The sequence below is a fragment of the Macrobrachium rosenbergii genome, chromosome 33, assembly GCF_040412425.1.
Source record: "Macrobrachium rosenbergii isolate ZJJX-2024 chromosome 33, ASM4041242v1, whole genome shotgun sequence".
Lineage (NCBI taxonomy): Eukaryota > Metazoa > Arthropoda > Malacostraca > Decapoda > Palaemonidae > Macrobrachium > Macrobrachium rosenbergii.
In genome coordinates, this window is record NC_089773.1 from 11,075,810 (window position 1) to 11,095,000 (window position 19,191).

The 19,191-nt window shown below is 39.5% G+C and overlaps 2 protein-coding genes across 2 annotated transcripts in view; one reads left to right on the forward strand and one right to left on the reverse strand.

Moving 5' to 3' along the window:
* The window catches only part of LOC136855917 (cytochrome P450 3A30-like), an 88,200-nt gene that overhangs the window by 18,041 nt on the left and 50,968 nt on the right, over nt 1-19,191 (reverse strand). The window contains 1 exon segment of the mRNA XM_067133389.1: nt 8,376-8,478. Within this exon segment, the coding sequence (XP_066989490.1) occupies nt 8,376-8,478 (103 nt within the window).
* Nucleotides 10,815-19,191, forward strand: part of LOC136855918 (uncharacterized) — a 12,744-nt gene continuing 4,367 nt past the window's right edge. The window contains 2 exon segments of the mRNA XM_067133390.1: nt 10,815-11,305; nt 11,308-12,534. Coding sequence (XP_066989491.1) covers nt 10,958-11,305; nt 11,308-12,534 — 1,575 coding nt within the window. The 5' untranslated portion in view covers nt 10,815-10,957.

Here is a 19,191-nt window from a genome sequence, read left to right on the forward strand (position 1 = left end):
GGAAGACAAATTGTCTCACTGAATCTGGTTGTCTAAGAATTAACGACGCCAGATGCCTTTATTACAGTCTACGATGGCTTGCAGATGGCACACTGTACGCAGTTAGCAGCCGATAACCTACCCTTCCCCCCCCCCCACCCCCACAACACAAACTAACACATACATACAGGTAAGACAGATTAATAGGTGACGAGTGACGGAAAACAAACACTATTTCGGGTTCGACTTCACAGACGACAAAACAAACGAGATTTGAGAGTTCGGCGAAGAATCCCAACAAAGTGATGAAGACGGGGGTTCTCTCTCTCTCTCTCTCTCTCTCTCTCTCTCTCTCTCTCTCTCTCTCTCTCTCTCTCTCTCTCTCTCTCCAGGATATCTCAAGAACGGCCCAACAGAATCTCACGTAACTAGGCAGATACAATCCTTAGAGGTTTCTCTCAAGCTGCATAAAATTTATTACTGAATTAAACTGAATGTAGAATTTAGGCCAAAGGCCAAGCACTGGGACCTATGAGGTCATTCAGAGCTGAAACGGAAATTGACAGCGAAAGGTTTGACTGAAAGGTGTAACAGGAGGAAAACCTCGCAGTTACACTATGAATCAATTTTCAGCAGAGAGTTGAGGAAATTAAGATGGAAGAAAGAGAATATGAAAGGAGGTACAGTAAAAGGAACGACAGGGATTGCAGCAGCTGTGGGGCCTAAGGAAGACGCACGCTGCAAAGAACCTCAAGGAATGCCTACAGTGCACCGCACGAGAATAAAATCTGGAAGAAATCGGTTTTATGACAAGATCTATTCCAGGACCAATTTTTGTTCCGAGAGAGAGTTGTCTCAGAATGGCCACTTGATAAATATATATATATATATATATTTCTAATTTTCTTTGTTTTCCCGAATTCAGAGGCTGTCAAGATCGGTGGGACCATCACTACTGGCGTTGCTAGAAATACTGGCGAAATGTATTTTTATTTTTGCATTCTTGAAACGGCGCCATAGCCGCAAAAGTTAAATTTAGTGCGAGCAGATGGAATAAGGAATAGCTGCATAAAAACGCGATGGGTTATAATATATATATATGTGTATATATATATATATATATATATATATATATATATATATACATATATTTCTATAACAATTATGTATATATGCATAATTCTATTCTACTGTGAAGGTTTTCAAATAATTCCCTATGAATTCAATATATACATATACATATATACACAGACATATATAATATGTATACATATATATATATATATATATATATATATATATATATATATATATATATATATTCTATTTTTGCCGATTTTATTTAAGTCTGTTTGATTTGGTTACCGCCAAAAAATTTGCGTAGCGTTTTTCAAAATTTTGACCAATGGGAGACCCCTCGATAAGACCACAAGTGACTGGATTTTTTGAGACATAAAAATCCAACTTATTTTGGGAGATGAGCCCCTTTGGGATGTGGCGAAACCATCCTGTATTAAAATGTCACAAGCTTAAAAAATAAAACCCATCACACCATTACCGTGGAGTTTTATATCCTATGGCGGAGGTAGGTGGTATTTAAATGCTCCTTTTAAGTGTTTACTATTGTGCAGGCTTTGTCTGTCCGTCTGAACTTTTTCTGTCCGCCCTCAGATCTTAAAAACTACAGAGGCTAGAGGGCTGCAAATCGGTATGTTGATCATCCACCCTCCAATCCTCAAACATGACAAATTGCAGCCCTCTAGCCTCTGTAGTTTTTATTTTATTTAAGGTTAAAGTTAGCCATAATCGTACTTCTGGTACCGCTATAGATGCCAACAACACAGGCTACCAATGGACAGTGGGTGAGTTTCATAAGCCGCGGCTAAGAGTTTCATGAGATGTCTGCAGATTCTCAAGATTATTAAAATTATAAGATATATTTAAATTGGGAATTCTATATACACAACATTAAAATTAATATAAATATATTAAATCTGGGAATTCTAAACACTTAAAATGAACATAAACATTAAATTTTCTGATTAATTTGCTTAGCAGTTATCAACCCAGCATGTCTGATCATGTGGTAATTACCATCCTCATCCTATGTAAGGATACCAACATCCTTCTCGACCAAAATACCCAAATCCTAGCATTACCGATTACCGTATTCGTTGCGACGCCAGAATGTAGCAACATATCAAGTATTCACTGAAGATATTTGAAGAAAATGGAGAAAATTAGATGTCTATTTGAAAACATTGAGAACATTATAAATATTATGACACATTCAGTTAAAATAAACGAGAGAGAGAGAGAGAGAGAGAGAGAGAGAGAGAGAGAGAGAGAGAGAGAGAGAGAGAGAGAGAGAGAGAGAGAGAGCAAAACTGACTTAAATCATAAACAACCTATGGAATAAAATATGATCAAAGCTCAGTATAGCGCTGAGAGAGAGAGAGAGAGAGAGAGAGAGAGAGAGAGAGAGAGAGAGAGAGAGAGAGAGAGAGAGAATCTGTTTACCTGACATTTTGCTTGTATACAAAACACCACACGCGGCTGGCAAGGAGCCCGGCCAAATCACCGACGCGGGTGCCTAAAATATCTTTCAGCGTTTCGTCGGCGATTAGGCCCCGGTGCGATCTCATCGCTCTAATGATTAAATCAACTTTAAATTAATTCTTGGTTTTGGTTTGGCGTCAATTCTGGGAAATCATTTTGTTTGGCTTTAAATGATTTCCATTCGGTTCATCTCCTGAGAAATATTCTTATATATATAATTAGAAATATATATACTGTATATTAATTCCATTTCTAAGAACAAAATGAATTGAAGAGTAGATTACACATAGATGTGTGCATTTGCAGTGATGCTCATACAAAATCCTTTTAGGGATGCGGTTGCTGACCCTGCTCTTCTCTGTGAAACCCAGGGGACGCTAGCACCCATTCTCTGACGGGCTGGAAGCTGGGATTCAAACACAAGCCTTGCAAAAGCGAGCCGAGTTCTCTCTAGCAGCTTAGAGGATAATGATCAAACCTCTGTTATTATTGGTAATAGTTATTAGTATAATTATCATTAAATTAGCTTTATAGTGATAAATAAACAATAGTAATTAAGACTGCCACCACCATTACTAAAATAGGAAACTGGTCAGTTACATCACAAGTGGCGTTCCACTCTGCACGTGCAGCATTCCTGTCATGACTGAATACAAATAAACAGCATTTGCTGAATTACAGCACTTATTTCTTTCAGAATATACAATAATCTATTATTCCTTCATTTATGTCTGATTTTTACATTATCTAAAGCAGGAATAACGAAGGGAAAACTCAAACGATTCGGACAGAACTGATCTCTCAATGACGACAATAACAAAACGTTCCGTCGAGCTCGCGAGTCGAGATTCTCTGCCCTACTGTTGCCAAGCTGTAGCCTACTCTAGGAAAGTCCACACTGAACCGTTCCGTTGGAAGAGAAACGGTTCTTGGGATAAAACAAACAAACATACAAACCCTGCAGCTGTCAGACACCCTAAATAAACCAAACAAACCCACGGGTTTCCCCTAAACACTCTCTAAAGCGAGATTTAACTTTTCAAGAAACGTGCCCGTGTAGAAATCACAGTGCCTCATAATCTCAGATTATTTCTTGTGCAGAGAAAACGCGCCCACGCAAACTCGCTTTGGCAATGCTTCACTCATGTTCTAAGTACAACATGGACTATAAACTAGTTCAGCTGCTGTGTTTTCACATGTAAATAAATAAACTTAAACCCAAGAGGAAGCGGGACAATTCCTGACTCATATTTATAGGAAGTATCCGCAGTTTTCTTTATAAGCTGACGTAAGGGTTGCCAGTTTATGCAACTTCTTCATTTAACGTCGACACGTGCAGACATGGAGACAGGCTAATTCTGGAGGTCGATTGGTCAACCAATATATACATTGAATAATATACATTATCTCTGATGCACATTATGAAGGAATTTGGTATAGGAAATGAATAATAACGAAAAATCCCTGGATCTACGTCCAGATCCATCTCAGATACATACTAGATATTAGGCAATCGGATCTGGATTCATCTTGCTGGATAATTACCTTACTCCAGATCCGTCTCAAAATGATAAACCAGATTTAGCTCGATCCAGAAATATGCTCATCTGGAGCCAGATCCATTTCTGAACACAATCGTCCGGATCTAAATCCGTCTCCGAGGACAATTATGATGATATGGATCCACTCAAAAATATATTCAAGATCCAGATCCGCCTCACAATACAACTATCCAGATCCACTTCAAAACAGTCATCCGGATCTCTATCTACCTCAAAATATAATAAATCAGATCCTGATGTGTCTCAGTTTCTAGATCCAGATCCATCTCAGATATATCATAGTGATATGGATCCAGATTCATCTTAATGGATTATCCGAGTCCTGATCCATCTAAAAATCATCATCCTGATTTAGCTGAATCCGGAAATGTATTCATCTGGAACCAGATCCATTTCTGAACATAACTGTCTGGATCTAAATCAATCTCAGAGTATAATTGTGATATGGATCCATCTTATATGTTCAGGATCTAGATCCACCCCACAATACAATGATCCAGATCCGCTTCAAGACAATCACCCAGATCTCTATCTACCTCAAAATATAATCAATCAGATCCGGATGTATCTCAAGACTGAGTGTCTCTCGATCCAGATCCATCTCATATTAATCATCCGGATCTGGATTCATCAGAATGAATTATCATCTGACTCCTGATCCATTTCAAAATCCATTAAATTTTAGATAACCTTCTGGACATATGTAAAAAAAAAATTTTTTTTAAATCCTAAAAATTCATCAAAAGAAAACACAAACAAAAGCTACAATTAGGTGTCAAAACTGCTGTTCTAATCCAACGCCTCAGAAGCCGGACTGTTCATTTTCTCAACTCGAAGCGTATTGTCCGTCACACGTCAAAGTGACGTCAACTTCTGACCTTGACCAAATATACGTTTTTAGAGGATATCGGGAAAGTTTTCTCTACGGGAGAAAGTTGGTGTTACGTATCAACTGTCACTTGAGACGATGGAATTGATACTTATCAAGTGAATTGAAAATGGATTCAGTTCCTTTCTATTAAAGTCAAGAGACCCCTTAAAGTTATAAGAGTACTGTTTATATAAAAATGTGAATTTCAAGCGTTGAGTATCTATGATTATTACAAATATAACTTCTTGAAGTAGATATTACTGTCTCTTCAAATAGAGAGTAGACATTACTCTCAATGCAAATACAAAAACTAGATATTACTCTCTATACAAAGACAAAAATTAATATTTGTCTATAAAAATATGAAAATTAAACAGTACTATAGATATTACTGGTTCTTCAAGTAGAGAGTAGACATTACTCTCAATGCAAATACAAAAACTAGATATTACTCTCTATACAATGACAAAAATTAATATTTGTCTATAAAAATATGAAAATTAAACAATACTCTCTATACAAAGATAAACACTTCAAGTGAGATGTCGAGTATGATTCTACATTTAATACAAACATAACATCTCGCAGAGTAATATCTAGAGGCTTTTGCAACTCACTGTCGATATAAAATATTTCAAGAGTAAAACAGGGAGCACCTAGATTTAACACAAACCTCTAGATGATATCTAGATGCTTTTGCAACGACACGAAGTATATCTGCAGCTCTAGAAACCCTTTCTGCAGAACAGAACGCATGTTAATGTTTCAAAAGAACAGAGAAACGGGTTAACAATATGTATACCACAGATATTAGGCAAGGTTCTGGACGCAATGTCTAGACAGCGAAGTTAAGCGAAGCGCAAGAGATAAGTGAACTACAGACGAACAATGCTGACAGTGACATTCTAGAAGCAGCGTTAAGGTAAGATTGCCGAAAGAGTTTACATTGAATAATGAAAAACAAGTAAGTGGCTGTATATGTAAGTAGTAGTTTAGACTGCAGATAGAAGGCTGAGAGCTTAGAATAATGACACATCTCCATCATCAAAATACCACAAGAAAAGTCTACCTCAGGGAATCCTGTACCTCAAGATGGAACTTCAAATATTTTAAGTATGAGAAAAAACAAGTGACGAGGACAGAGTATGCACACTGGGACAAAACACTAGAGAGATTGAATCTTTCGAATATTTAGGAGCAGTGATGGTCCAATCTCTACATGCTCGAAAAAATTATCCAATCTCTACGTGCTTGAAAACATTGTCCATTCTCTGAACAGTCGAAAAATGGTCCTATCTTCTCGTACTTGGAAAAAATTGTTCAACCACTACATATTGAACAAACTGTCCCATCTCAAAAAGTTGAAGAATATTTCTTCAACATTCCAAACCAATAAAAATCTAGTCTACATACCCTTGGCTAATAGACCTCATCCCCAAATCACCTCAGTGCAAACGCATCAGCACCTTTGAGTTATTTTGTGGACAGGTTGACGAACAGATAAAAAAAGTACTTAACACAAAGAAATAGGCAAGTAAGTGGATACATAATAACCTTCCAATTTCGTTGGGAATGGGGATTAAAGGAATTGTAGTCGATAAAAAAACTCACAGACAAAGCAGGTTGAGAGAGAGAGAGAGAGAGAGAGAGAGAGAGAGAGAGAGAGAGAGAGAGAGAGAGAGAGAGAGTTCCTTTACCTACAGATATGTACATAGTGAAACATAGACGAAAACACAAGAGAGAGAGAGAGAGAGAGAGAGAGAGAGAGAGAGAGAGAGAGAGAGAGAGAGAGAGAGAGAGAGAAATATTTTGTAAAATGGCAATAAAAACTTTTGAAATTAAAGACGAAAAAACAAACAAAAAAATTAAGTTAAACCTTCAGAATATATGAAAAATAATAAGTCCGAAATCCTTACAATAAAAAAAAATAAGGAAAAGGCTGATAAAGTAATCGGTGAGGAAACGTTATAACATTCTTAAAATAATCTCAAACGAAACATAAAACAAATGATGCAGAGAACGAACTAAAATTAAACAGACCGAACCTGAGAAAATAAAAATGACTCACTTAAACAGCAAGAATAAGGACTCGGCATAACAGAAAAAGACAATGCCAAATGCAACGCTTAGAGGAACACATACTAACGCGTTTGCGCGCGCGAACACACACACACACACACACACACACACACACACACACACACAGCGAATGAGAGAAGCAGGTACTTTTGAAACCGATTGCGTCACTCGCAGGGTTTCGAAGGCGAAGCCAAGGTCTTTACAGTTCCCAACCCCGCCCCCTTTCCTCAGGAAGCGTGAAGCCACGTCAGCTTAAAATTCACGAAGAGGAGGAGGAGGAGGAGGAGGAGGAGGAGGAGGAGGAGGAGGAGGAGGAGGAGGAGGAGGAGAAGCCAAGCAAACGCCCCTGAAGAAGGGAAAGTAGTGGGATATATATTCCTCCTCCCACTTCGTCGAATTCGCGAAGCTTCGAACACATGACGAAAGATGTTGACATTAGGATCTCGAGGTTTTGTTTACCCAAGGGTTAAGTGACCTCAGGTAACGGTCGGTTGGGAAGGTGATCTCTGAATTGATTCGGCAGTGGTTGGTTCCCGTTTTACATTATGGAATCTACTGCAGTCCTTTTTAAAGTTTTTCTGTATATCTGGATTTTGATGTTTAATGTAACAATAATGATAATTATAACTGTAATCTATGCTACATATAGCACCCATATTTTGTGCTCTATAAACTCAAATTACATATAACTGTCCACATATCTAATCTCTAAAAGCAACAATGAACTTCTATTATCCATTTTGCTAATGCCGTCACGTGGCAAACATGTTAAAAACACATTACAAAAACATTGCCAACATGTTAAAAACATTACAAAAAGTTGCAAAATATGTGACACACGATAAAAACGCATTACAACACGTTGCAAACATGTTAAAAACATTACAAAAACGTTGCAAACATGTTAAAAACACATAAAAAAAGTTGCAAACATGATACAAACATGCTAAAAAAATCTCAAAAACGTTACCAACATGTTAAAGACATTACAAAAACGTTGCAAACATATTAAACACACATTACAAAAACGTTGCAAACATGTTAAAAACACATTACAAAAACGTTGCAAACATGTTAAAAACATTACAAAAACGTTGCAAACATGTTAAAAACATTACAAACACGTTGCAAACGTGTTAAAAACATCACAAAACGTTACTAACACGTTACTAACACGTTACAAACACGTTACAAACATGTTACAAACATGTTACAAACACGTTGCAAACATGATCAAAAACACATTACAAAAACGTTACAAACATGTTACAAACATGTGCAACATCGAATTCAGCCACACACTTGTCTCTTACCGATCTACTCACCTTACTCTTGGTTCGTATCTGCAGGAGATTCCCGAAAATGAGAGAGGGTTTTGGCCCGGGGATTCCGTGACGCCGCCACAGAGAGAAGTGTTTAATTCTGCACCTGGAAACGAAGATGAATGGGTATTATTATTATTATTATAATTATTATTATTATTAGTAATGATGTGCATATATTCTTCATCACTAACTACTCTGACGTTCATATTATTATTATTATTATTATTATTAATGGTGTGTATATATTCTCTTACTAAATTCTCAGCAGTTCAAGATTGTATGAAACAAAATAAAAATAAGATAGTCTATTATTATTAATATATATTACTATTATTATTATTACCTACAGTGGGCACAGTCTTCCTTACTAAAGAATTCTGAAATGAAGGGAATGAGAGAGAGAGAGAGAGAGAGAGAGAGAGAGAGAGAGAGAGAGAGAGAGAGAGAGATATTAATTCAACTGTCTCTACCGGTATCATAACGATTTTTACCTGTCACTTTTAACATTCGCTGTGTCTATCTATCTATCTGTTGGCCACTGGCACACACACACACCACTGGCATATATATTATATATATATATATATATATATATATATATATATATATATATATATATATATATATATATACAAAAGTAATAAAAACTCAATCTATTACCAGATGTATTATAAATCATTCTCTTCTCTCTCTCTCTCTCTCTCTCTCTCTCTCTCTCTCTCTCTCTCTCTCTGTGTGTGGACATTTCAATAACAATTAATGTGTTATCTAACCTCCATTACAACCGTCATAACAGCATACACAACATTAATCCGACCCATAACTGTCGGGATGTTTTTGATTATATCAGAGCTCGATGTCAAATGGTGGGGGTGGGAATAAGAGGGTTTGAGATTAATGGGCTGGGTGGAGGAGGAGGAGTTGTCGTGGGTGGGAGGTGGTTGTGGTGGTGGGAGGCAGTGGGAGGCAGTGGCCTATAGGACGAGGGGTTGAGAGGTCGCGGCTGAGGGGAAAAAGGGGTTATCCGAAGGTATAAATATGAGGAGAGACAAGAAGCACCTCAGTGACCGTCGGAGGAGAGTTCAGTATCACACACGCGCGCGCACCTGTCTCCGCCGATTTTTGCAACTTGTGTTCGTCCTTCGGAGGATTTAATTGTGTCGTTCTCTCATTTACCCGTCTGTCGAGGTTTGCGTGGCATTCGTGACGTCAGTTCCTGCTTGCTTGCAGCTTTATACCGTCTAGCGAAAGCACGAAGGAAATCAAAACGAAAACATCAAGGCCTAAGTTTATATACGAGGCCTTCCGGAGCTAAAACTCGGCCCCTTCATAACTCTTTTACATCTATGGGCGGACGACAGACTGAAATCCGCCCCTGCAGATCTTCGTCAGAGAGGTACCGCGCCCTGGCCAAGGTGAGGGCCGTTTCGAGGCGCGAGCTAGCGGTGCCCTAAGTCATGAGTTGTCGCCCTCGGAGGAGCGAGCCGTCATCATCACCGTCGTCTTCGAAGCGGAAGGAAAATTGGCACCGTCAGCGACGGCAGGAGGAAGAGGGGGTTACTTTAACCGTGTCTGGGACGACTTTACCGCGTCTGTCGTCGCAGGGCGAATAGGCGACGACGCCCTGTGAAGTCGCTGTCTAAATTAGTGCCCCCAAAAAACAAAAAAGGGGGAAGGTTGACGATCTGAGATTAAGGCGGTACCGCCGTCGATCAGAAAAGAGAAAGAAGAAGTATCTTCAGAGTGTCACCTTTCAAGGAGGTCCTTCGTCATCTAATTTTGTTCTCTCTCTCTCTCTCTCTCTCTCTCTCTCTCTCTCTCTCTCTCTCTCTCTCTTTGGCCTCCGACCCCGCCAATCCTTCATCGTACATCAACGCAGATGCGACAGAAACAATCTTCGCGCCTGTGTGATTTTATTTTTTAGATTTTTTTTTTTTTGTCCCCGTCGCGCCTCCGATGCCGAGCGAGCGAACGAATTGCAATTCCCTTCACCTGTGCCGAAAATAAACCCACAGTGTCACAGTGAGTAGTAGGAAAAACTACGTCACTTTCCTCACGAGAGAAAAAAAAAAAGGAGAAACATTGGCAAGGAGTGCCCGTGTGAGACCAGCCAATGGATTTACGTACTTTTACGTAATGCGTTTATATTCCCCGCTTCTGAATCGCTTGTGGAGAACGCGTAGACTTACTTGACCATTCCGGGAATTTGGGTGACTGCTCGGAAGTCACTGAGAAAAGGACACGTATCCAAACGACTGACACTATTAGCGAGAAACATTACTACTTGATGCCAAGCGGAACTTAGTGGGTGGTGTCGTCGACAGCAAAAAGCAGTGGATATAAAATCGAAAGATTCAGTTCGAGAGATTCAGTTCACAGTTCAGAGTCTTAAGACGAGCTTCTACACAGAGTATAGTGTTTGTGAGTGTATTATAACAGTTGCTTTTCAGCAAGAACGTTTAACATCGCCAAGATAAGTGATAATTGGACCGATAACACGCCAGACATACATACCTCGACTTCTACCAATAAACCACTTCCAGACTTCTTCTTGTATTTGAGTTACCAACCAACCAGGCTTTATGAAAATCACTATGCCCGGTCCAGTCTTCTCTTTCTCGAGAGCCATCAGTGATTCGATCGACACTTTCCACTCTTGCGAGGACGTGCAAGAGGCGTGGGTATGCAACGGTGATACCCAGCAAGATACCCACGCCCACCTCAACGGCAGAGTCCCCAAGAAGGCCCCACACGTCAACGGAATCAAGATAAACAAGATAGCAATGGAGGGTACCACTAGCATCAAGGAGGAACTGACGCCTGATCAAGATAGTAGTCTCAACAGAAATGTGACCTTCTCAGAGGAGGAAGGTCAGGGGCATGTACACCCTGAGGAAGGAGTAGAGGAGGGGGAGGAGGAGGAGGAGGAGAGGGAGAACAAGAGGACGACGTCCTAGCAGAATCCATCAACATCCCAGTAGTCGAGGCCCGTCTGAGTCTAGACATCAGCCAGGCACTGACCCGTCAGAAGATCAGCTCTGTTCAGAGGGGGCGAACTCTGTCCTACGCCGACACAGACGACTCAGAGGAGGCTCCTACGAGGCGCGCACGTTTCTTCAGCCACAAGGACAGCCTGGAGCTAGGAGGTCCACCTCAGCACCCCCCTCCTCCTCCTACTACTACAGGAGGCGGCGGCTCTTCCCAGTCGCCATGTCTCACGCCCAAGATGGAGAAGAGCAGCAAGATCGCGAGAAATCCTTCCTACCACTCGGCAGTGAGAGTGTCTCCCGTCGTCGAGATCCCCCCACCTTCCTCCTTCGCCCTCGGCAGCCAGAACTACACCAGCAGTAGCGAGGAAGGGAGTCCCGAACACGATTACTCATTCGCCAGCGCCGAAACCATCCACAAATTTCCCGCCAAAAGCGGCCCCCCCTCCTCCTCCTCCTCCGTGCTGGCAAAATTGGAGAAAAACCAACCTTTGGACGTGCCCGTGGCTGCCAACATGCCCAGGAGCGCCTCCTTCAGTGGTGGGGGTATCTTGTCGCCCTCCTCGCCAGCCATCGACAGTTTCAGGCAAGTCTACGGTCGGCGCGGGAGTATATCGCAGCCCTCCACGCCCGTGACGAAGAGAGCCCTGCTCCCGAAGCCCCTGCCGAAGGAGGTCACCCACAACAACAACATCAAGATCACCCGAGGCTCCGCCATCACCCGGAGTTTCAGGAGACTCTTCAGCACGCCCCTGAAGTCGTCCTCCTCGCCGGCGGCGTCTTCCACGGAAGACTACTGGTTGGACACGCCCGAGCCGGAGTCGCCCACGCCCTCCGAGTCCCGCTCGACCTCCCGCCTGCGGAAACTCAGCACAACCCTCACGAGGAAGTTGTCCACGCGGACGAAGATGAGCAACAGCTACACCTTCCCGACCAACGGCCACGGGCAGGGCATCAACGGGGAGCCCATGCCCGAAAGCAGTACCCTGGTGGATTACGAGGAGCTGATGAAGCTCTTCTCCTGCTCCGGGTGCCAGGCGATCATGGCGCCGCCCTTGTACCAGTGCCGGAAGGGGCACCTGGTCTGCAACACCTGTCGGTTCTCCTTGAAACAGGTGTGCCCCGTTTGCAAGCAGCGGTTCGCTGAAACCACCAATTTGATGATGGAACAGGTGAGTTTGCCCTATGCAAATTTGGCGCCCCCGCCCCATTGCGAGTGACTGTCTCAAAATCCGTACCTAAATCATTGCCATCACTTTAAAAATCAGAAAGAAACCCAATTTTTATTCTTATCAACCAAGGTGTCCCTAATATACATGAAGCACTTTGTACCCCTGTTACACATTAATAATAATAATAATAATAATAATAATAATAATAATAATAATAATAATAATAATAATAATAATAATAATAATAATAATAATAATATGTCAATGTTCGCGAATTGAATCATACTTTACATCGTCATAAAATATAAAATATAGAATTTAGGACAGACCCAGCACTGAGACCTATGAGGTCATTCAGCTCTGAAACGGAAATTGACAGTAAAAGGTTTGAAAGGTGTAACAGGAGGAAAATTGTTAGGAGAAGGTGGAAAGTAATACGGAAGAAAGAGAATATGAAAGGAGGTACAGTAAAAGGAACGAAAGGGGGTTGCAGCTAGCGGCCTAAGGAAGGGGGGCGCTTCTAAGAGCATTAAGTGATGCCTACAATGCACCGCATGAGGTGTACTGACGGCACTACCCCCTATGGGGACATTGCCATAAGAAGTTTGTTATATAGGAATGCAATCGGGTACTTCAACATAAAAAGAAAATGAATCTCTTCATGCTGGATGTTTTCATTTCTTTTACTGTGCCTCCGTTCATATTCTCTCTCTTCCATCTTACTTTAATCAACCGTCTCTTAACAGTTGATTCATAGTGCAACTGCTTTGAGGTTTTCCTCCTGTTACACCTTTTACTGTCAATTTCCGTTTCAGCGCTGAATGACCTCAAAGGTCCCAGGGCTTGGCATTTGGCCTATATTCTATATACAATTCAATTCAGTTTTCTAAAAAAAAAAAAATACTTTAAATTATTATTTTCCTTTGCAACGGAGGTTCTGAAGAGTCATATACAAGGAAAAATATACATCTTTTTCCTTTAAACAAAGGCTTCCGTGGAAAAACAATGTTTCAGTTCTTTCATAAACATTTTAAACTCTCTCTCTCTCTCTCTCTCTCTCTCTCTCTCTCTCTCTCTCTCACATACACACACGTACGTTTATGAACGTTACTGGCAGCAGATGAAGTGGATTATTCTCAATAATAATAATAATAATAATAATAATAATAATAATAATAATAATAATAATAATAATAATAATAATAATAATAATAATAATAATAATAATAATAATAATAATAATAATAATAAATTGCATTACAACTTGGAATACCGCCCTAATTTACTTTAAAACAAAGATAATAGGTGTATGAAATACCCAAAATTTTCGCATTCACTTAATGAAACTGGGCCGCATCAAAGATCTTTTATCCAGATCGTAGATCTTCAAGACAGGAATATATCAAAGATATATGGTCCCTTGGAACTGTAGATCTTTCAAAATGATCGTAGGTCTTCAGACAGTTATACGACCAAGACTATTTGCCCCAGAAACTGAAGATCTGAAACGTATACCACAAAGATCTGTATCTCATGGGACTGAGGATCGTCAGATTGGAATGTGGACAAGACATTTGTCCCTTGGAAGCGTAGATCTTTTGGAAGGGACGTGATCAAGCCCCACGTATCTAGGGATTCAGGGCCTTCAGAAAATTTAGGGTCAAACACCTCTGTACCTTGGCATTGCCGCTCTCCAGAGAGCAACGTGCCAAAAATCTTTAGCCCTGCAAAATGGCAGATTTTCTGAAAAATATATCAAAAAGATCTTTAACATTTGGGGACCATATACCTTCTGACAGGGTCAAGTTGAAATTTGGGACATTATGGAAAAGAGTGTAATTTCAAGACTTTTTAACCCTTGGGGACCATACATCTACAGACAGGGTCATTCGAAAATTTGGGGCTAAAGTGTGGAAACAAGTATCAAATTTCAAGCTTCTGAGAAACTCGCAACGATTTGCAGTGTTTCGATATGAATGCCAAGGTTCAACCTTTTAAGACGCACAAAAATGGATTTGCAAGGTTTAGAAACAGTGTCAAATCTCAGGCTTTCATGAGAGAGAGAGAGAGAGAGAGAGAGAGAGAGAGAGAGAGAGAGAGAGAGAGAGAGAGAGAGAGAGAGAGAGAGAGAGAGAGAGTGTCTTAATAAACCACAGGGCCAGGGAGATAGTATCTAACAATTAGTTAAAGTTGTGGAATAAATATTAAGACAACGACTGAAAGTGTCCAAGAATTATAATAGAGATTCACACACAAAAGAGAGAGAGAGAGAGAGAGAGAGAGAGAGAGAGAGAGAGAGAGAGAGAGAGAGAGAGAGAGAGTCAGGATAAGCAACACAGAATATTTTTAGTCAAAAATGTTCAGAGCAGAAGTAGAGCGTGTATGTAGAGCAGCCAGCTTGCAAAGTTTGCACAAGAAGAAGAACAAACAGTAGTAGTAATGTAAGCACAATTCTCTGCAACGGCTCTTCGCTTCTACATCCTAAAACCCGACAAACAACAATAGGAACGTGCTGCCTTTTATTTACAAAATAATTACTCTAATTTAGACTGACAAAAAGTGAGAAGCATTAATGGAAATATGCCTCGTATGCAAAATTTATTTCGAGATATATTTATTCTATTTTCTGACAAAATACATTGAAGCTTTGACTTTAAATGTGAGATTATACGAAAACTATTGTGCCGGCTTTGTCTGTCCGTCCGCACTTTTTCTGTCAGCTCTCAAATCTTAAAAACTACTGAGGCTAGAGGGCTGCAAATTGGTATGTTCATCATCCACCCTCCAATCATCAAACATACTAAATTTCAGCCCTCTAGCCTCAGTAGGTTTTATCTTAAGGTTAAAAGTTAGCCATAATCGTGCGTAAGGCAACGATATAGGACAGGCCACCACCGGGCCGTGGTTAAAGTTCCATAGACCGCGGGTTATACCGAGACCACCTGATCTATTTTCGGTATTATATGCTGTACAGAAAACACGATTGAGCCGTAGAATCTTCGGCGCATTTCATACTTAACAGTATATATATGATTCTTCAATTTGCGGGTGAAATATGAGACAATTTAAATGTGAAACTGAAGAATCTTATTCGCGGTTAAAATTTCATTTTTTTTTTCATGTTTCAGAAACAACAATTACTGTTTAAATTATCACCACGTATCACTGTCTTGCAAAAGTGAAACGCAAGGTCTGAATAAAACGTAATAAAGAAATATTCTCCCATAAATAATGATGTGATAAAATACGGCTGAAAATATTCTACTTATCAAATTTTGGAAAATTTACAATTTTTAAAAGAAGGGGCCTTCTACAGGGACGAACTGTGAAAAGCATTTAAATATTCTGGGATAAAATTATAAAATCCAACTGGAGAAATTTTATTCCAGTATATATAAAAAGTCAACTTCAAAAATATTAGAAAATCTTATTTAAATGTGGTTCAAAAAGGATCAGGAAAAATGTTTTCAAGGATTAAGTTAGAAATATAAATAAATCTCAATTTTATTCACGATAAAAACAAGTAAATAATGCGCCGAAGTTTCTTCAGCGCAATCGAGTTTTCTGTACAGCGTATATAATCAAGGCCACCGAAAATAGATATCTTTCGGTGGTCTTGTTATAATGCTGTATAAGACGCGGCCCATGAATCTCTAACCACGGTCCAGTGGTGGCCTGGCCTATATCGTTGCCAAAAGCACGATTATGGCTAAATTTAACCTTCAATAAAATAAAAACTACTGCGGCTAGAGGGCTGCAACTTGGTATGTTTGGTGATTGGAGGGTGGATGATCAACATACCAATTTGCAGCCCTCTAGCCTCTGTAGATTTTAAGATCTGAGGGCGGACAGAAAAAGTGCGGACATAATACAGTGCGGACGGACAAACAAAGCCGGCACAATAGTTTTCATTTACAGAAAACTAAAAATGAAAAATTAAAAAGTTAGTGAGAAAATTGTAAAAAAAATAATTATTTTTCAAAGACAAAACCATGCGTAGAGATCACCTCTTGTAAACAGGGCGTAGTGTCACTAAGAAAACGATGGACAAATCTTTACAAACTTGTCACTGTTAACTAATGTTGTGGTGCATATTCATAACACAGAGAGAGAGAGAGAGAGAGAGAGAGAGAGAGAGAGAGAGAGAGAGAGAGAGAGAGAAAATAACCCCGAGATAAACATAGAACACTGGAGAGTAAATTTTTTCATAATATCGACAGAAAAATAATAACAATGTGAACAATTACAGACCACAAACCTCCGCCAAGGCTAAGCAATGTTAATTACAAGAATAAACTAAGCTAGACTTCCCTAACCTAAACTTCGACCTAACCTAACTTAGGGCAAGCTTTCAATCAAGAAGTCACGTGATATCCAGTCACTAGATTGTCCCTTTCCCCCAAAAGGTTCCTTTCCTAGCTCTCCCAATTTTTAACCGAGTCCAGCTTCTCGTAAAATTTAAATTAAAATGCACACGCCAGAGTGAATAATAATAATAATAATAATAATAATAATAATAATAATAATAAATAATTATATTATTATTATTACAAACCTCTCAAGATATTTTAAATATCTGTTCTATGAATACGAGTGAAGTTACTATCAAGGTAGAGACAAAGAAGTTGAACAGCCAAGTAGGAAGAAGATAAAAGCCAAAGACACACTGTAAACAACCTATGCTGTCATAGATTTAGTGGGCCTTATGCCAGCACGGGATCTTGCTCTTGGGACAGCCCTACAGCCCTTAAAGAACCGTTAGAACAACGTACAGGGTACCACACAAATAGAGTGGGACACCTCAACCTCCCTTGGGGAATCCCTAACAGCTTTTGCATACTTGGTCATATTTTCAGTTCTAACTACTAAACCACTAGTTAAAACTCGTGTATTAAAAACAAAAAACACACATAACTAACTATGCAACTAATGAAAATTAGAAAAAAGTAAAAAATGCGCCGAATAACGAGTTTTCTGTACAGCCGCTACAGCGTATAATCAAGGCCACCGAAAACGCATCTATCTTTCGGTGGTCTAGGTATAATGCTGTATAAACCGCGGCCCACGAAATTTTAATCACGGGCCCAGTGGTGGCCTGTCTTATATCGTTGCCAGAAGCACGATTATGGCTAACTTTAACCTTAAGTCAAATAAAAACTACCGAGGCTAGAGGGCTGCAATTTGGTATGTTTGATGACTTGAGGGTGGATGATCAACATGCCAATTTGCAGCCCTCTAGCCTCAGTAGTTTTTAAGATCCGAGGGCGGACAGAAAAGTGCGGACAGACAAAGCCAGCACAATAGTTTTCTTTTACAGAAAACTAAAAACATTAGCAATCACAAACTAAACCATTTGGAGTACCTGAAAACACACCACCCGTTTCCTACTGCTAACAAAAAGTGTACAGAAATTAAAATTAAAACCTACATGACCTGAGTTGCTTAAAGTACTCCTTTCAAAGTCAGCTATGTCATTATTATTAATTTTCACTTTCTATTACTAATTCTGCATTGAATAAAAACTTACAAGATCAAGTAAGGCCACAACTCCCTATTTATTTCTCTTATAAAAACCATATCTCAGTGAAAGTATCTACATAATATAAATTTAAACTTCTCATCTCACATTTCATCAGCTTCTTATTAATTCCCCAAAACAAATCATGAGAGTATCTACATAATAATAGCACTTCAAATATTTCATTTCATATTTCATAAGTCTTCTAGAAGCTTTAAATAACTTATTATTATGGAAGGCTCTATAATTGTCACATTTTTGGAAAAACAACGTTGCATTCATTTCCGTAAATAACACCTTTGCCAAGCATGATAAATAACAGAGAGAGAGAGAGAGAGAGAGAGAGAGAGAGAGAGAGAGAGAGAGAGAGAGAGAGAGAGAGAGACCCAGCCTCCCAAATGTGTTGCACAAGATAAGAAGTGTGCGTTTGACAAGGGGCCAAATCCCCCACCCCCCCCAACCCGACGTCCTTAAGTCACCGAGTGCGCATAACTCATGTGCCAAAGTAATGCGTCTCATTTTGGGGAGAGATAAAACAGTAATGCCTCTCGTGACGAGGCGTCATGCGTGCATTATAAATCAAGCACTGCTTGCACCTCCTCTGTGACCCGCTGACACTATCTTGCTCGCTCTGACACTGAAAAAAAAACGACACCAGAGTGTGTGTCTGAAGTGACACTGGTGATTTCTTTTTTCACCAGTGCCACCCCATATTATAGATTAAAATCATGACTGATTATTTTAGCTCATTTACTTCGTAGCTTTGTCAGTTCGTGGACTTACATGCAATTGGACTTTTATGAATACCTTTGTCTTTTAAAAATATAAATTTAATCTGGATTTATATGAAAGACTTTAATCATTCTATTCCTTAAAAATATAAATATGGATTTCATCATGATTTTCATGAGCACAAGTACCCTGACCCACGTGGATTCTATTTCATTCTATAACTTTCTACCTCTAATTTTCAATACTTTAAATAATATCACTTCTATTGTATTCTTGCAACAGCATTTTAATACTTTTTCAAATTTTCAATATTTTCATTAATTCATGAGTTTTCTAATTTCAGTTTTATCACTGTGGGCTTGTTCAATATGAATAAGGTCATTTTGTGAATAATAATAATAATAATA